The sequence below is a fragment of the Melanostigma gelatinosum genome (assembly GCF_949748355.1).
Source record: "Melanostigma gelatinosum genome assembly, chromosome: 19".
Lineage (NCBI taxonomy): Eukaryota > Metazoa > Chordata > Actinopteri > Perciformes > Zoarcidae > Melanostigma > Melanostigma gelatinosum.
The window spans coordinates 16,988,866-17,006,889 of NC_136652.1; the positions used below are offsets into that span (position 1 = coordinate 16,988,866).

The window sequence follows — 18,024 nt, forward strand, 5'->3', positions numbered from 1 at the left end:
CCTCCTTCCCCCCAGCGTTTCAATGAGCTACACCTCAGAGTGGGCTGATTACACGCCTCTCTAAAGCCACCGATACCATCGGGACAGGAATTACCAGAGGGGTAAACACACCCCCACACACACACACACACACACACACACAGAGAATAGATAACCCTGACTTAAAAGCAGACAGTATTTCTGCTTGTGAGGAAGAGAAAGGAAGGAGAGGAAAACAGACAGTGTGTATATATGCGTGTGTACGTACATCCACACACACACACACACACACACACACACACACACACACACACACACTCACACACTACTGCTCCTATGTCTGAAAATCTGATTATTATTACATTATTAGCGGTATGGTGAGACAGTGACTTATTAGTATGTTACCTGTGCATGCAGTGTGGAAAACAACTGATTGTGGCCCGGTCAATATGCAGCCAATGGCAGCACTCCGTGCTCTGTGTGTGTGTGTGTGTGTGTCTCCCACCGCTTCCCGCGTCCTGCACCTTACTCAGCTCAATCCCATTGAGTCACTTTCCACTGGTGTCATCATGAATTACCTCCACCTTATCTGGGGCCAGGTGAAAAATCGATATATTTATATTCTTAAAGGCCATCTCTCCCGGTCTGTTTTTAAGGCCAGCCGGTGCGGCGGGGCCGATACGCGAGTCATTAATCGACGGTTGTTATCGGACGCGATGCCGTCCACGCCGCCTTTTCGCTTTCTCGACACGTCGCTGCTCGGTGGAAGGTGACTTTTTAAGAAGAGCGATACAGCACACAGAATGTGTGTGTGTGCATATCAACGCATTAGCACTCCATGGTCAAAGTATGTTTATCGCATTCTTTAGTGTCCACATATTAGTATTCAAACACACACGCACACATACATTTGCTCTTTATTTTCGTCGTGGCATTGATTTTGGCGAGCAGCTGTGATCCATCACGCAGCGTGGCCTTGATGTCTTGACTTGATACTATCTCTCCGATATCGCAGCGGTGACGTGTCATTATTTACCTTTGCTGCGGGATGCAAGGCCATACATTCATTAATCAATCTGAAGCTATTCTTGCCATGTTGTCCCCTTGTCCACCACATACGGGCTCCACGGCTAGACGGATGAGGAGAAGAGCGGGAAGGGTGAAGGGGGGGGGCCACAGCTTCACTAAGACGGAGCACTAAGAATCAAAGTGCAGCTTTATTTCTATCAAAGCACAGTCTCAGTGGTTATAACGTGGAAAAAACTGCTCCAATATTATTTTTAAAACAATTTAGTCTTTAACAGGTTTTCTAAGAGCAGCAATGCAGGAAATCGGAACCGCGGAACAAATCAAACGGAGCATAAAATGACGACCGACCTGGCAGAAATGATGCCCGATCCTAAAAGTAGTCCGTGGCTATCTGGGATTAAAATGCAAGTATCTGTGTGTGTGCGCGTGTGAGTGTGTGTGCGTGTAACTGTGTCACATGCGTTTCTGCATGCTCACCCTCCGTAGCAGGAAACAGGGTTTTCCCTTCAGTGTTGGCCTCCGCCAGTTTGCCGGTCCTCAGCAGAACCTCAGCAAAGTTTTCCTGAGGCACGTCCTTGTAGGACGAATACACATCTTGACTCTAAGAGAAGGAACGAAGAAGAGAGCGAGCGACGAATAAACACCGTGTACTCATCGCTGTACTGAGGGAATCCATCACTCGGGAGAACAGATCAGAGCACAGAGATGTGATTGAGGTGACGGATGGAGTAAACAAATGAACTTCAATGCCAAATAACTTGGATAATTCATTCATAGGACTCTTGTTATTTCTCAAGTGTCTTTAAAAAGGATAAGAATGAAATTTGCACTCTCGCGAGCGTCCGAGCTGTCCCTCAAACACACGACGTCTCCCGTCCATCGCTCCCACTCGATCCATCTTTCCGACTTGTTGCGCTCGTCTCTCTTTCTCTCTCTCAATCAGCCTCTCCTCCCTCTGACCACTTCCTCCATTGTAACCGTTCAGGTAAAAACCAAATCCCATTGATCAGCCGATTCACAGACAGACGGACGCGGGGAGCCATTATTGGTCGACGGATGATGGAAGATGGATGGGCGCTGGAGATGGAGCGTAGGAAGGGATTTGGAGAGGCCTATTAAAATGCCATGAGGAGAGATGTATCGGCGTTCTGTTTCCCCTCGCGTCCACTCTTTAAGCTATCCACATGATTTGTGTCTCTGAATAAAAAGCCCAGTCATAGCCCAGGGCGACCATTTTCTAGTGTGGCAGCCGGGGTGGGCGAGCTCAGGGAGTAGTGATGGCCGGAAGATACTACAGACTACCAGAGAGAAATGGATTGCACTTTGCACACGCTCCCTTAGTGCCAGCAGGCAATCAGCGCAACAAGGCACACCTGAGAGAGCCGGCCAGTGGAGCTTCATGGGCGGATATAAAAGGAGAAGGAAGATGTGAAGTCGGGGGAAGTAACTTAGGTGAAACCATTCGAGACGGTGAGATATTGTGAGACTACTTAGCAAACGACCCTGGAACGGAAGACTACCCCAACTGGATTGCCCCCGGCTACTGACCCCTGCTTGGAGGAGAACGACGCCCCTGCCCAACCCCTGGACCGTACGAGAATTGCGCCTTGTGTATCAGACCCCGGAACTGCACCTAGACCCTTCTCTTGCTTAACGGACTTGTATTGGCTGTGTGGCTGCTGTGTCGTTACCAATACCCCAGTAAAGTATTTGATTGCCACGTCTTTAAGTCTCCGTGTCTTTATAAGTATTGCATATTGTCCAGTAACACCCCTGACCACCCCGGGGGCTGTTACATTGGTGGAGAATGTGGGCATTTAACCGGCTTCTGGACAATATCTAATATTTATATTACGCGTCGTATCGACATCAAAATGTCCGCGCCCAACCCTGTGCAGGAGCTTCTCGCAGGTCTCATAGCCAGCAATGCGGAGACTCAGAGGAGGCACGAAGAGGCAATGCAGATGCAAGTACAACTGCTGCAACTTCAACAGCAAACACAACACCAACACCACCAGCAAATGGAAAAATATATGGAGTTGCAAACCAACCAACAGGAAGGGAAACGACTGGAGCGAGTGAATCCCTCGCGCTTCCTGGTTAAACAAACAGCCAGTGACGAAGTGGAAGCTTTCCTTCTGACTTTCGAAATCACTGCAAAACGTGAACAATGGCCCGAGGAACGGTGGGCAGACTTGATCGCTCCTTTTTTGACGGGCACCGCGCAACGGGCTTACCAAGACCTAGCCAATATTTCACCCGTCACCTACGCAGCACTGAAGGAGGAAGTGCTTCAGCGTAGCGGGGTGACGCTTCTGACAAAAGCGCAGCGATTTCATGAGTGGAATTATGATGCCACCCTCTCTCCAAGAGCGCAACTGTATGATATCACGCGGATCACTACCGCCTGGCTGATGTCGGAGCCCCTCTCATTTTCCCCCCTTGATCGGGTAATCATGGATAAGTTACTGAGGTCATTACCGTTTGAAGCCAAAAAATTGGCAGGACAAAAAAATCCCCGCAGTCTCGAGGAACTGACTGAGGTAATGGAGGGCTGGCAAGCGGCGCAGGCTCTGGTGCGGGGGGGGAGACCGCCCAAGATGGAAATATCCACCCGGCCCGACTGTTGAAACCTGGAGATTCCCCACGAGAGCCGGCCATGAGGACCCCTCCCGTGGAAACCCCCCAGCGCAGATCCCTGTTAACCCCCGACACCCGCAGGTGTTATGACTGTGGTGAGATGGGACATATTGCCTGGAACTGCCCACAGCGGGGGGACGCCCCCATGCCCACAGCTAGCGAGACTAGTCACCCCTGTGGACTACTGACCACCTGTTGGGCCCAACAGGGCGATTCGGCCCCACTCACCCCAGTACGAGCGAACGGGCATGACGCGGCCGCCCTGGTCGACTCCGGCAGCGCCGTCACCCTCGTCCGCCCCGACTTCGTCGAGCTACCCTACCTGAAAAGTACAGTATCAGTCACCTGTATTCACGGGGAGACCAGAGACTACCCCACCGCGATCCTAGAGCTTCACACCACCCAGGGGAAGAGCACCGGACCGGCAGGGGTGGTACCCGACCTACCGGTGGACCTCCTGATCGGAAGGGACTCCCCTGTCTTCCCGGGGCTATGGAGAGGCCTGGCCAACGGGAAGAAAGCCCCACCACGAAAACCACACCGCACGCCAGGAAAGTTGTGTGGGTTTCAGGGGGCCGACCCCCTGAGCTCCACGTCCCCCCTCTCAGAAGGCGCCGCCAGCGCCGCCGTCCGGGCCGCGGAAGCCGCCCTTCGTCCAGCCAGGGAGGAGGACCCTCTTCCAGCCCCCGAAGAAAGGGATCCAAGCCAGGCCAGTGAGGACGCCTGGGCTGATTTGTTCCCACTAAACCCCGAGGACCAACCCCTGCCTGCCCCTCTAGCGGGACGCTTCGGGACCGCCCAGCTGGAGGACGCCAACCTCCAAAATGCCCTGCGACAGGTGTCCGTGGTGGACGGCAAACCCATGGATGGGGTAAGACAAATAATTTACCCTCACTTTGCCATTAAAGCTAATTTGTTGTATCAAGTGGTAATGAAGGACGGGGCACCCCTTGAGTTGTTATTGGTGCCCCGCCCTTTTGTGTCGGTGGTGCTCCAGATGGCCCACACCCACCTGTTGGGGGCCCACCTGGGGGTGGAGAAAACCCTGGAAAGAATCAAGGCCCGGTTTTACTGGCCCGGGGTGAAAAAAACGGTGGAGGACTACTGCCGGAGCTGTCCTGACTGCCAGCGGGTTGCCCCCCAGCCGCACCATCGCAATCCGCTGATCCCCTTACCCATTATTTCAATTCCCTTCAGTAGGATTGCGATGGATTTGGTGGGACCCCTCCCAAGGTCCAGTAAGGGATTCCAGTACATCTTGGTGGTGCTGGATTACGCCACTCGCTACCCAGAGGCCATTCCCCTTCGGACCATGGCCACCAAAGGTATTGCCAGGGAATTAATGATGTTATTTTCTCGTGTAGGCATCCCGGACGAGATCTTGACTGATCAGGGGACCCCCTTCATGTCAAGAATCATGAGGGACCTGTGCGGGCTAATGAAGGTAAACCAGTTAAGAACGTCGGTATACCACCCGCAGACAGACGGCCTAGTAGAGAGGTTTAATCAGACCCTGAAACGGATGCTCCGGAAAGCCATGGAGGCAGACGGACGTAATTGGGATCAGCTGCTCCCTTTCCTCATGTTCTCCATTCGTGAGGTTCCCCAGGCCTCCACGGGATTTTCCCCCTTCGAGCTGTTGTACGGAAGACGGCCCCGGGGACTCCTCGACCTGGCCAAAGAGGCCTGGGAACACCAGCCATCACCCCACCGTACGCTGGTGGAACACGTGGAAGAGGTAAGAGAGAGAATGGCAACAATTTGGCCGATGGTTCGAGAACACATGGCCGAGGCCCAGACTGCCCAAGCCCGGGTCTACAATAGGGGAACCCAGCCCAGAGAATTTAGCCCGGGGGACCGAGTCCTGGTATTAGTCCCCACATCTGAGTGCAAATTCCTGGCTCGGTGGAATGGACCCTATGAAATAATGGAAAAAGTAGGAGAAGTGAACTACAGGGTACGACAACCAGGGCGACGACATCCCACAAAGGTGTATCACATTAACCTGCTAAAAAAATGGGTGGCCCGTGAGGCCCTATTTTCCCTCTCTCTCTCTCCCCCTCCCACCACAGGAAAGACGGAGGCAGTAGAGGTCCCCATGGGAGAGCAGCTGACCCCCAGCCAAAAGCAAGACCTCCGCGAGCTAGTGGACCGATTCCGGGACGTCTTCTCCCCAGAGCCGGGGTACACCGACCTCATCCACCATCACATACATACCGAACCTGGGAAGAAGGTACGTCTCAGGCCGTATCGGGTGCCAGAAGCCAGGAGGACCGCCATTGAGACAGAGGTACGCAAAATGTTGCAGGCGGACATAATCGAGCCCTCCAGAAGCGAGTGGTGTAGCCCCATCGTCCTCGTCCCCAAACCTGACGGCTCAGTCAGGTTCTGCAATGACTTCCGCCAGCTCAACCTGATCTCCAAATTCGACGCCTACCCGATGCCACGAGTGGACGAGATGATCGAACGGGTAGGGAGTGCCAGATTCATTACCACCCTGGACCTCACGAAGGGCTACTGGCAAGTGGCCTTGGCCCCCGAGGCCAGAGAGAAGACAGCCTTCGCCACCCCCGAGGGGCTGTACCAGTACAAACGGCTCCCCTTCGGTCTACACGGGGCCCCACCTACCTACCAGAGGCTGATGGACCAAGTCCTTCGGCCCCACCGAGAGTATGCCGCGGCGTACCTAGACGACATCGTCGTACATGGGGAGGAGTGGGGGACCCACCTGCGTCGGGTCGACGCCGTGCTCCGAGCCCTGAGGGGAGCGGGGCTAACAGCTAACCCCAAAAAGTGTCGCCTCGGCCTCCGAGATGCGGATTACCTGGGGTACACCATTGGGCGAGGTTGCGTCAAGCCCCAGGTAGGGAAGGTCGAGGCGATCCGGGAATGGCCCCGCCCCCTCACCAAGAAACAAGTAAGGGCATTTATTGGACTGGCGAGCTATTACAGGCGATTTGTCCCCCACTTTTCCTCCCTTGCAGCTCCCCTGACGGACCTAACAGGAAACCGGCTGCCAGAGCGGATCCAGTGGACAGCAGAGACAGAGGAGGCCTTCGAGAACCTCAAGAGGGTGCTGTGTTCAGAACCAGTGTTGGTGACCCCGGACTTTGAGAAACCGTTGGTGGTCCAGACCGACGCATCAGAGACCGGGGTAGGCGCCGTCCTGGCCCAAGTACAAAATGGTGAGGAACACCCGATAACATACATCAGCAGAAAACTCTTGCCCAGGGAACAGAAATATTCCACAGTGGAAAAAGAATGCCTAGCCATCAAGTGGGCCCTGGGCGAGCTCAAATATTACTTATTGGGACGAAAGTTCACTCTGGTCACCGACCATGCCCCATTGGTATGGATGTCGAGAAATAAAGAAAATAACGCCCGGGTCACCCGCTGGTTTCTGTCTCTGCAGCCCTATGCCTTCTCTGTCGTCCACAGATCCGGTGCCGCTCACGGAAACGCCGATGCCTTGTCCCGCAGGGACGCCTGGTGTTCCTGGAGCAGTCCTCCCCCCAGGTCAGATTTAAGGGGGGGGGTGTGTGGCAGCCGGGGTGGGCGAGCTCAGGGAGTAGTGATGGCCGGAAGATACTACAGACTACCAGAGAGAAATGGATTGCACTTTGCACACGCTCCCTTAGTGCCAGCAGGCAATCAGCGCAACAAGGCACACCTGAGAGAGCCGGCCAGTGGAGCTTCATGGGCGGATATAAAAGGAGAAGGAAGATGTGAAGTCGGGGGAAGTAACTTAGGTGAAACCATTCGAGACGGTGAGATATTGTGAGACTACTTAGCAAACGACCCTGGAACGGAAGACTACCCCAACTGGATTGCCCCCGGCTACTGACCCCTGCTTGGAGGAGAACGACGCCCCTGCCCAACCCCTGGACCGTACGAGAATTGCGCCTTGTGTATCAGACCCCGGAACTGCACCTAGACCCTTCTCTTGCTTAACGGACTTGTATTGGCTGTGTGGCTGCTGTGTCGTTACCAATACCCCAGTAAAGTATTTGATTGCCACGTCTTTAAGTCTCCGTGTCTTTATAAGTATTGCATATTGTCCAGTAACACCCCTGACCACCCCGGGGGCTGTTACACTAGGCTTAAAGGTCAAACTACTCCTTTTCTTACTTTTCTCCTTTTCTACTTGCAAAGCTCCGTCCGTCGACGTCCTTTTCTTTTAGAGTATTATGGTATTCATCTCTCGCCCTCCGTCTAATACACGCAGTACTTCTTCTGTTATGCTTAGCATTCTTCTGACCACATCTACACATTTAGCTGTTATCTTACTATTTATTCTTTGGTTTGTTATTCTTTCCCTGTTAAGTACTATTAGTACTTCCCAAATTGCTTTTGGCATTAACACTACTTCGTCTGAAATCACAATTAATTTAGTTTCAACGTTGTTTTTGAAGGGCTTTATATAAGCCACAGGAGAAAAGAAATTTGATTAAATGTCAAGCATTTTTGCTGTAATACAAGTAGGAGGCCTCAGGTAAAAAACAAATTAAAGGAGAAATAAGGACAACAGGGAAGCGGAAGGAAGAAAAAAAAAAAAAAAAGAATGAGCCATGAGCACTGGTCTTCAGCCACTCACCAGGTCCACACAGGGATCATCAATGAGCTGCTGATAAAAGGGGCTACAGCCCTGCCGCTGCAGGTTGGAGTTCTCGCACGCCCCTTCCTGACTAGTGGCTCCTGCGTCGTGACCCTGAGGAGCCATCAAAACATCATTAAACTTTCACAACATGCCCACAGCACTGTCATCGCTCTCTGTCCCACAGCTCACATCCTCCCCGGTTTCTTTTCTTCTTCTTCTCTTTACTTAGAAACGTGCGACCACGGGCCGCCCTCCCCCAAAATCGCTGCCGAGACGAAAGACGCCATCAATCTCCGCCCCGGCGACCGCCGAGCCGGTCCAGCCGCCGGCAACCGCCACATATTGAAATATTCAACATGCGGGCCGATTAATTATGCAGGGGATGAGCTCTTGATTAGTTGTCTTTAGGATGAGGCCTATGAAGTCTGCGAGCGAGAATATTTGCGATATGAAGGCAGGGGCAAATGTGCATTTTCACGCCACACACGTGCTGTGCAGCTCAGGAACTAATCGAGTTACAAACAGGCATAAAGCGAACACATCTGCAGTCATTGCCCTGGTATTCTTGGCTGCTTGAATATGCCTTTTACGGCACACTACTGTCTACGCATACATAAACACACATAAGTCAATACGACACGCAAAACCACGCACACTTAGATCCACAAAACAAAAAAAGGTGTGCTCACATGCAGCGGCCGGAGGTAGCTGAGCGAGTCCTTCCACCAGCGGTGGTCGCTGACTGCGGTCAGCACAGCCTTGGTGGTCAGTCTGGTCGTGGTCAGCACTTTCATGGTCTTAGCTGTGGTCCTGTGCAGCAGGTCCCCCGCTGTCCCCACGGGGGAGCCCACAGAGGCAGCGCAGGCCTGGGGCCGAGCGAGGGAACAGCGGTAGCAGGGACGGACAGAAAACACGAGAGCCGCGTTATTCCAGTGTGTCACTCAGTGTAGCAGAGCCTTCGCTGCTTGAGGAATTACAATGTGCACCGTTGAGCCCTCCCAGCCCTGCTTGAGAGACATACAGCGAGCGCTTGTGAGTAAATGTGATAAAAGTCTCAGCGCAATGCTTTATGTTGTGTCGTGCTACGGCAGTGTGCGGCAGATTCATTACACAAAGATCTTTTTACCTCTTGTGACTAGGATTAGACATTTGAATCAAAGACTTCCACCCAGTGACACAATTTCTTGTTTCTTAAAGCAAAAGTCCAACATCATGAGAAATATGACTGTTCTAGAAAGTCACGTATTTAAGTTTGTTGCTTGCAATTCCTTTTGGTTTATTTGTCTTTTTATTCAGTTTCATTTTGCTTTTATTGTCGAGTCTGTTTGCAATTCATGAACTGTGTAGTTATGCGTTTTCATGCTGTGTACTATTTTGCATTCTTTTATTGTCTGTGAAGCACTTCGGAACTGCTGTTTTTGAAAAGTGCCGTATAAATAAAGTTGACTTGTTTACTCTCCAGCCTTGAGTTAGATGAAATAGACACCACTCGTATATCTGTCTGAAGCCAGCAGCCATTTAGCTTAGCTTAGCATAAAGAGTGGAAAAGCGCCGTACTACTTCATCTTCCTGGCACCCTGAAATAGTCCGGCGATTTGTTGTTTTTGTACAGACTAAACAAACAAAATACAATGTTTAATCCACCTACAATGCTAGTAGGTGATGATGAAAACATAATTAGATGAGAAAATTGACACCATTCTCACATCTGTCCGTCAAATATGAAGCTACATATGTCCGTGAAATATTTAGCCCCATATTTGACGGACAGATATGAGAATGGTGTCAATAAACGAACGAAAATCAACAAATGAATGCTACAATGTACTGCGAATTGAATTCGTGGGGTATTTTTTGAAAGCGAGCCACCGGTTTTCACGCCATGTTGGCTTCCGCACAATTGAAAAGGGATTTTAAAACCAAATTTCGAGAGCCAGTGGGCCGAGGCCAAATCGTTTAGTGCCTTTCATCAATACTTTATTTCGCAGGGGATCGAGTGTCGGGCAATGAAAAGAACCCAAACACGCATACACTGAAGATGTTTGTTTGAATAAAAAAAAACACGTGAAAAAAAAAGCACCTCTAGAGTGCGCACACGCACACACACACACACACACACACACACATCCATCTAAGGCTTAAATATACACGAGTGACGGGTAGGGACATCAACACAACAATAAAATGACAGACAGTTTCAAATGAGCACCCGTCCCCACACAAAAGAGATGCAAAGCAAGTCATGAAACATTAACACCCACTCAAGGCACCATGAAGCTGGCGGTGCTGAGGGGGAAGAGAAGGTGAGGCATAAATAAACCAAGCGAGCCGAGCAACCTTAACACTAGATTTACACCTCATCAAATATGAAGCAATCGCAAAACACACCAGCCGAACAAAAGCGCACACACCCACACAGGAACAGCGGAAGAGGGCTCTGCATCTCGGAGACAAAGACGTACAGAAAAGAAAAGATGTGCGAGAACAACACACAAACCTTGACAGAGGCCGTCTCGTCGGCCTCTCGTCCACTCTCGGTAATAACGGGCTCCATTTGATAGTTAACTGCCTGGTACAAAACCTGGAGGACAGAAATGGGGATGGAGACGGAGGAATCTCATTGGACACAGGGATTAACTGAAATGTGGGCGTAATTGGTATGATTGAAAGGCAAAATGGTGAAAAGGACGTTTTTACAGCGTTTCTTCAACGAAAAAATGACCAGAATTGAACTTATTTTAAATGTACCTTCTGTTCAGATAGGACATGAGTTTGTCATACAAGAGGTTGATTTTACAATTTTAGTATTGTTAATAATTATGGTGGACTGGGTCCATCAAATGACATGTCATTCCTATGTTTCGATACGGACTATTGGTACAAAATATCAGCTGTAGTTGTAAAGCATAAAGAAAGACTGCACATTGGGGTTTATAAAAAGCCACATTGGTGAAGCTATAATTAAAGGTGAAGAGTGACCTGAGTTTGCAGGTCACTGGAGGCAGCCAGCAGGCCGTGGATGCTGTCGGGGGGGCAGTGGGTGAGAGAGAAGGCTAAAAGCTCCTGTCGGGCCTCCAGGTCTCCGTAGCCCTCACACTGACCCAGCAGACTGCACACATCCCACGCTGGGCCGTAACCTGGAGGACGAACAGATGGAGCCAAACAAGGAGGGGGAGGGGAGGTGAAGTCAGGGTAAGAAAGGTTTTAATTAAAGTGAACGAGTGCAGGATATAACGGCACCTGCGATAAAATCATCTATAAAACTACGATGATGCAGGAGACCAAATTCACATTCAGAGCGCTGCAGGGAGAACGTCGTTTTTTGTCGGCCGAACCTGGAAGTTAGCGTCCAAAAGAATCCAACAGGATTCTGCAAGATAATCCCAATAAATTATCCTTTTTGTAAAGATTGAAGTGACGTAAAAAGCTCAGGTTAGGCTGGAAACAACCTAACCCACGGCTGCATGAGCCGCGAGTAAACACAATGAGGCCGTGAGGGCGGACTAGTCTGCAACTTTCTGTCGTCTCATTTAGCCACTTTCAAAATTCACGAGTGGGATATTTACTGTACGGAGATGTGTTGTATCACAGAACAAAACGTTTGAAACTAGCTTCTGTTCACCTTATTTCAGACATTTAACCAAAAACCCATCTAGAAAACTCATCAACTTCGAGACGAGGGAACCGGAAGAGCAAAAAAGCGCCAACTCATTTCTGCGTACTCGCACTCGATCCTGCATCGCTCTATGCAAACGCACACATTGCATCACTAAATAGCTGAGCAGAAGTGCTGTTCATTTTCTATCAGTGTCCTGCCAGCTCTGCTAAACTACCCTGAACCCGATCAGATAGAAGAGCAGGGCATAAAGAGGTAGAGGGGGCACGCACACACAAACAGTATGAATTTGATGAATTTGTGGTAAAAAAAAAAAAAATAGAATGGAAAGGATATAATGCTGAGATAATGATGACACAATAAAGTGCAATAAAGTGCAACCTTGTAACATTGTAATAACTGCGCTACATTCGTTCCGGCTTCATCACAGTCAAGAAGCAACACGCCGGCCTGACTTCATTCCTACAAACAGATTCAATTACTCCCACTGCGTTCGCAGAGAACACCGGTGCTTATCTGATCACGCCTTCTCTTTCTACCAGACGCCTTTTCTTTACTCCATCTACCTTTACTCGGCACCGAGGGAAGACCCGACCAAATTCTACCCGCTTTGAGTCTTGCGTGGCGTAACGCGAAACGGGGGTCAGAGAAAATACCATTATCGCAGCGACCACTTTGAATCCCTTCGGGGGAAACGCTGAGGAGCGGGCGGTCTCGATAGGGATGCTATTGTCACGTCTCCGTCATAGTTGCTGTTCTTGTGCGTGAACGGACAACAAAGTCACTCAGCCTCGATTTGGGGCCATCCGAGGAAGGATGGAAGAAGCCCAAAGTGAGTGATTGTTAAGCGTTTGAGACAAGAAGACAAACCATTCGAGGCACCGCCGCAAAGAGCCCAAACACACAACACGGGCCGCAGTCTACAGCAGCCATGATTTTCACCTTACTTAAAGTGGAACGCACCCAGTGACATTTATTTTGGTGTCTTATACTGGTTGAGTACAGTCGTCGTTCTGTATGTTTTGCTGGTTGCAAGTAAACGTTACTTGCTTTCTCTATTTCTAGAAACCTGGATCTTCTCCATTTTAGACTGTGATTTGCATTAGAAAATGAGGCAGACAGGCATGAGGGAGGTTGCCATTTAACTTTCCTACGGGCTTCAGTGATACTTCTGTTACCTACGTGTCCCTCGTTGTCCAATGCCAACTACGTACCTGCGGCCATGAGGTCCCGACTGTGGATGTAGGAGGCCTTGAAGTCCAGACACTGGAGAGCTTGCTCTGCCAGCAGGGTCAGCACTTGGCCTTTCCGCACATCCTTGTCATCACCTAGATTCACAGACAGATATCCATTTAAGCACACATCATTTATATCCCTCTTTATTAAATCTCCTTCTGACCACACTCACACACTCACACACACACACACAGAGGCTCAAGGTTGCAACATAAGGGTATAACTGTATTAGCTGCGCCACAGACCGCGCCCGTGACTACATATGAATCAGTCTTCCGTAAATGAGACTGTTGCTTCGTCTGTTCGTCTCAAACAGAGAGCATGAACTATTTTAGAAAGTACCATCTCGCCGTCTTGCTTGGTTGTGGTGTTTAACATTCACGAGGCGGCTCAGGACGGCCTTTGATCTCGGTCCGAGTTCAGTAAACAAAAGGGAGCGGACGGGGCGATGAGAAGAGGCACGGGCAGGACTTCTGAACAAACCTGCATGCTGCAGATCAAAGAACGCGGTCGGAGATGAAGAAATACGATGGCGCTACATTGATCGGTGTGTGTGTGTGTGTGAGTGGGTTAGTGTGCGGAGTGAGTGGCAGATAAAAATGTGGCGTTTACTGCGAGGGGGAAAAAAGCATTGGTCAAATATTTTCAGAGTGACTGGTGAAAAGGTGTCTTCAAAAGCTGGCAAGACCTCAATATAGAGGAGGTGCATTTGTGTGTGTGTTTGTGTGTGTGTGTGTTTTCTTTCAGACCAAAAGCTTTCATCAAGACATGCTCTGGCTTTTATTTCAAGCCGATCTCAATCAGGCATCTTGGCAATCCAATAGAAGCCACCAACTGAGTCAGCACAATTTAATGATAATTATTGATCCAGTCGGACAAAAACAACTTATTTTTTCCTCTCGGCTCCGTCCCAGGAGACAGAATGATTTTACGGAGCATTTCTGGAGACCGAGGCGGGAACCAAACCCAAAGGGCTTTCAACCGGTGTGCCGGTGATACCTGCATTAAATATTCACCACAGAGCCCCGGAGCGATGCGCCCTTCAAAAGCCTCCCCCCTGCATTTATTTATTTAAAAATTAGTTTATTCCTCTTCTCATCTCCCTCTGCCCCCCCCCCCTGAACCACACAGGGAGAGCTGCTGCCTGCTGCCTGAATGTGAGCAGCACAGACATAGAAATGCCACAAGGCCAGCACGCAGGTTTCCTTTAGCTGGTGACAGGCCTCAGAGAGAGAAGACAGGACGAACTTCGAGTTAAGAGCTGGAGGACGGAAGAGAGAGAGGGGGGGGGGAAGCAACACACACGGAGCGACAGACAGACGCAGAGGAGTCTGGCTTATATTCTTGAGGAACAGACAGATGAGAGAAAGACAGCGATACAGCGATGTTCATGTCATTTTGGAGGAAGAGAGGCAACAGGATGACATCTTTAACTTTCCCGGTACGTCAAATTTCATATGGTGGCGTTTGGAGGCGGCTGTGGATGGTTGGAGGGAAATGAACTAAATGGAGAATCCCATTAGGAAACAGCACAAGCAGACTGCCGTAAACACTTTTTTTTTTTCTGGTGCAGAGCTTGTGCTGATAGTAACTTCTAAAGGAAGTGAATATGAAGGGATAGAGAGAGACCTTGAGTTAAAGAACTTTCGTCTGTACTCAGACTAGACAAGGATCGTCAGTGGCTTCCCAAGCGAGGCTTGCGAGTCTGTAGGATGTTGATAAAAGAGCCGTGTCCAGATTGCAACCAAATAAAATTGTCTTCCGTGTGCCAAGCTCGTAGGGGAACTTCTCGAAAAACGCAAATGGCCCAATAGAGAGCCAGTGTTCGTTGTCTGTTCTGTGCTGCTGTAGAAACAGGGTGGCCGGCTCCGTGTAGAGTACCCGGCTCATTTTAAGGTAAAGTTATTTTCAGGTGATTATACACTGAAGAAAACCTATTTATTGTCATATTCAATGTCTGCCAATAGATCCCCCTAAAGGCTACATTTTACCTTTTGCATGTTGTTTTAGGTACAACAAACACAAGTACTGCAATGTATTTTCTACGCGGATGCTGCAGCTTTCTCAAAACTCATGACAGCATCTGTAAACATTATCAGCTTTGAAGAACAGTAAACAGAAAATGTATTCGAGGTGGTATTTATGAATGTACTGCCATTCAGAATCTATCCATCTATCCTGTACACATATCCTTACAAATCCTGGTGTACAGATGTGCTTTCATGGCCTAGAGCTGAACCTGCCCCCCCGACTGTCATGACTACATGAAACTTGGGTGCAGAAAAAGCGGCTTCAGAGAGCGCACAAAGTGATGTCTCTGGGGAATGAAATGTGCTTGCTCCTTCAGCGAGGGTGTGCTCAAGTATGGACTTTGGCTTGCGAGCTGTAACGCCGCTCATGAAGCTGAATTCCCCTCTAGTGCGAGAGCCGTCAGTGCGCTCGCTGAAAGTACCCACGCATGCCGGGGTGCGTCTCAGCGCCTCGTGTGGGCGGTCCTTTCTCACTTAATCTCATGAGCTTCATCATGACACTGCCGCCAGACAAAGAGCCTCATACAAAGATGATGTGATTCGTGGTACGTGTGTGTGTGTGTGTGTGTGTACCTGCCACTCTGAGAAGCGAGGCCAGATTCAGCAGAGTAGTGGACTGCTTGTAAGCCGTGGAGCAGTGGGCGATGCATTCTTCTACGAGAGACAGACGGTCCGATCGCAGGCGCACTGGGAGGGAGAGAAGGAAGGCAGAGGGGGAGGGGTGCAAGACATATTCGGCTCATTAGTGTGTTCAATCTGAGAAAAGTTGCAGCTGACGATACAAACAATGTCGTTGCAAATGATAGCTGCAGCTGCTGTCGTGATGTCTGCAAAATTATAAAATGCTGTATTGAGTAAATCCCCACCATTATGATAAACTGGCTGATGATGATGGGTGTTGGTGTTTCTTTCTTTTTTTTTTTTTGTTCGTTTCTTGGAACAATCACATGATGGAAGAAAAATGCCATCACAGACGAGACCTTGGACTCAGAGGAACTTTGTCATTTTTCGCTATTTGCTGACATTTTATAGACCGATTACTCAAGAAAATAATCATACGGTTCAATGAGGATGAAAATAATTGTTACTTGCAGCCCTGGACGATATTAACAAAAATATATACACAACAAAAAACATATCGCGGTTGAATCCCGTACAAGAAAACAATCATTTACAGCAATTTCCATACAGTGGTCCGGCTCTACGTTGAAGCAAATATCAGAGTACTTTGTTAAATAATACACAATAAATATCTTCTCAACCACAGTCCCTTGATTCCTGTTATCCTGTAAAAAGTACCAGACTTTGTTTAAACTCCACTGTGTATATATGACTCCAAACAGATGGACATTTTATAAACTACTGCAGGAGGATTTGCATTTGATTTGTCCGTTAACGTGGTGCATAATCAGTTCTTACTCAATCAACAGGATTGCAGTGAACTTTTAAACTTTTTCATAATTTGAATTCAAGATACAACAACTACCAAAAAATCCATTTTCATGTTTTTTGGTTTCTGAAAACCTGAGAAATCACTTGTTTGGTGCCTCCACAGGCCTCTGAGCTTTCCCTGCACCCTGCTGAGGATCTTTGTGGCTCGGCATCACTTTGGGCGAGGCCCAGAGGGAATTCTGGGGAGGCAATACAGAGTAAGAAGCATCGCCTGAGGCGATGTTGGGGCGCTGCAGGAGACAGCCGAAAATGGATTACCTATGCTTTCACTTTATACTGGTGCGTGTTAATCTGCGAGTGAGAAAACTTCAAGGGATATGGCTTTTACTTGAGAGAAAAATAAATATAATGTGTAGTTGTGTGTGCGGAGAGTATGTGCGAGTGTGTCTTTGAGTCAGTCCATAACACTGCATGACGGCACTGCAGGCAATACAGAGCCATGGAGCTGGTCACGGACACAAAACCCATAAAACACAAAAACTTGGTAATTGGAGAGCTTTACTGCACCTCTTCTTTCTATGTTTCTGTCCTTTGTTGCAGTTTTCCTCCTCGTACTGTACTTTCTTCCTAAACCCCCTCCTGTTCTCACTTAGACTCTCAGGTAAGGATGAGTGGGCAGTGAAAAACAATAATGCAAGTAGACAGCAGGGAGTGGGGAGAAAGAAACAAAAACTGAGGAATGTGTGATGCGGAGAGAGAGAAAGGAGGAGAGGGCGAGAGAGCTGGCGGTTTGTGGTTCTCTCTGTCACAGTGGGTTTATGCTGGCAGCTCAGCTTGATGAGGGGGAAGACAGCGCGGGCCTCGGAGGCAAACAACACCTCGGTTCAGAGGTGAGGCGATGAGGGGCCAAGCTGGCTCATTCTGGCTTCACAGTTTCCTTTAACAGGGAGCCATGCCTGGAAACTGCTGCGATGGGGAACTTATGTGGAGCCAGAAAAGAGAGAAACGATAAGCGTGGAGGTGAATACTGATCGCTCAGCTTTACAGATGGAGCGCAAATATAAAAAAATTACGTATGAGAGCGTCGGAGAGAGAGCGCACACACCGAGAACAAGCACTTTAATCCTAATTAGGCCATCAGGCAGATGTTGTTCGCACAACAGTTGAGCCATAAATAACCGTACATTTAGATACAGTGGCAAGAAGAAGTGATATATAGAGGGAGGAAGGGACTGACAGCAGGGAGAGAGACAGGTTGGATGGTACGTGGGTGAGGTGGGGGACGGCGTCCTTACATCCTCTTCATGCCCGACTTCAAACAAAGAGCACTTGAATGAATAGATACCGCATAGACAACACTTGTGCGGTACCTTGCAGGGGCAGGATGCTGGCGCTGAAGTCTTCCAGTCGGCTGAGGGCGCTGATGAGGTCCAGTTCCACCTGGATGATCGGAGGACAGTCTGTGATCAGCTGGAGACAGGACCTGGTGAAGAAACAGGGACACA

At 49.4% G+C, this 18,024-nt stretch overlaps 1 protein-coding gene across 1 annotated transcript in view; it reads right to left on the reverse strand.

Annotated features, from left to right (window-relative positions):
- Positions 1-18,024, reverse strand: part of nbas (NBAS subunit of NRZ tethering complex) — a gene marked incomplete at its 5' end in the record, with an annotated part of 121,992 nt that overhangs the window by 59,585 nt on the left and 44,383 nt on the right. The window contains 8 exons of the mRNA XM_079291210.1: positions 1,486-1,609; positions 8,243-8,356; positions 8,935-9,111; positions 10,743-10,826; positions 11,225-11,382; positions 13,076-13,189; positions 15,701-15,814; positions 17,890-18,002. Of these exons, the coding sequence (XP_079147336.1) occupies positions 1,486-1,609; positions 8,243-8,356; positions 8,935-9,111; positions 10,743-10,826; positions 11,225-11,382; positions 13,076-13,189; positions 15,701-15,814; positions 17,890-18,002 (998 nt within the window). The remainder of the gene's footprint in view (positions 1-1,485; positions 1,610-8,242; positions 8,357-8,934; positions 9,112-10,742; positions 10,827-11,224; positions 11,383-13,075; positions 13,190-15,700; positions 15,815-17,889; positions 18,003-18,024) is intronic.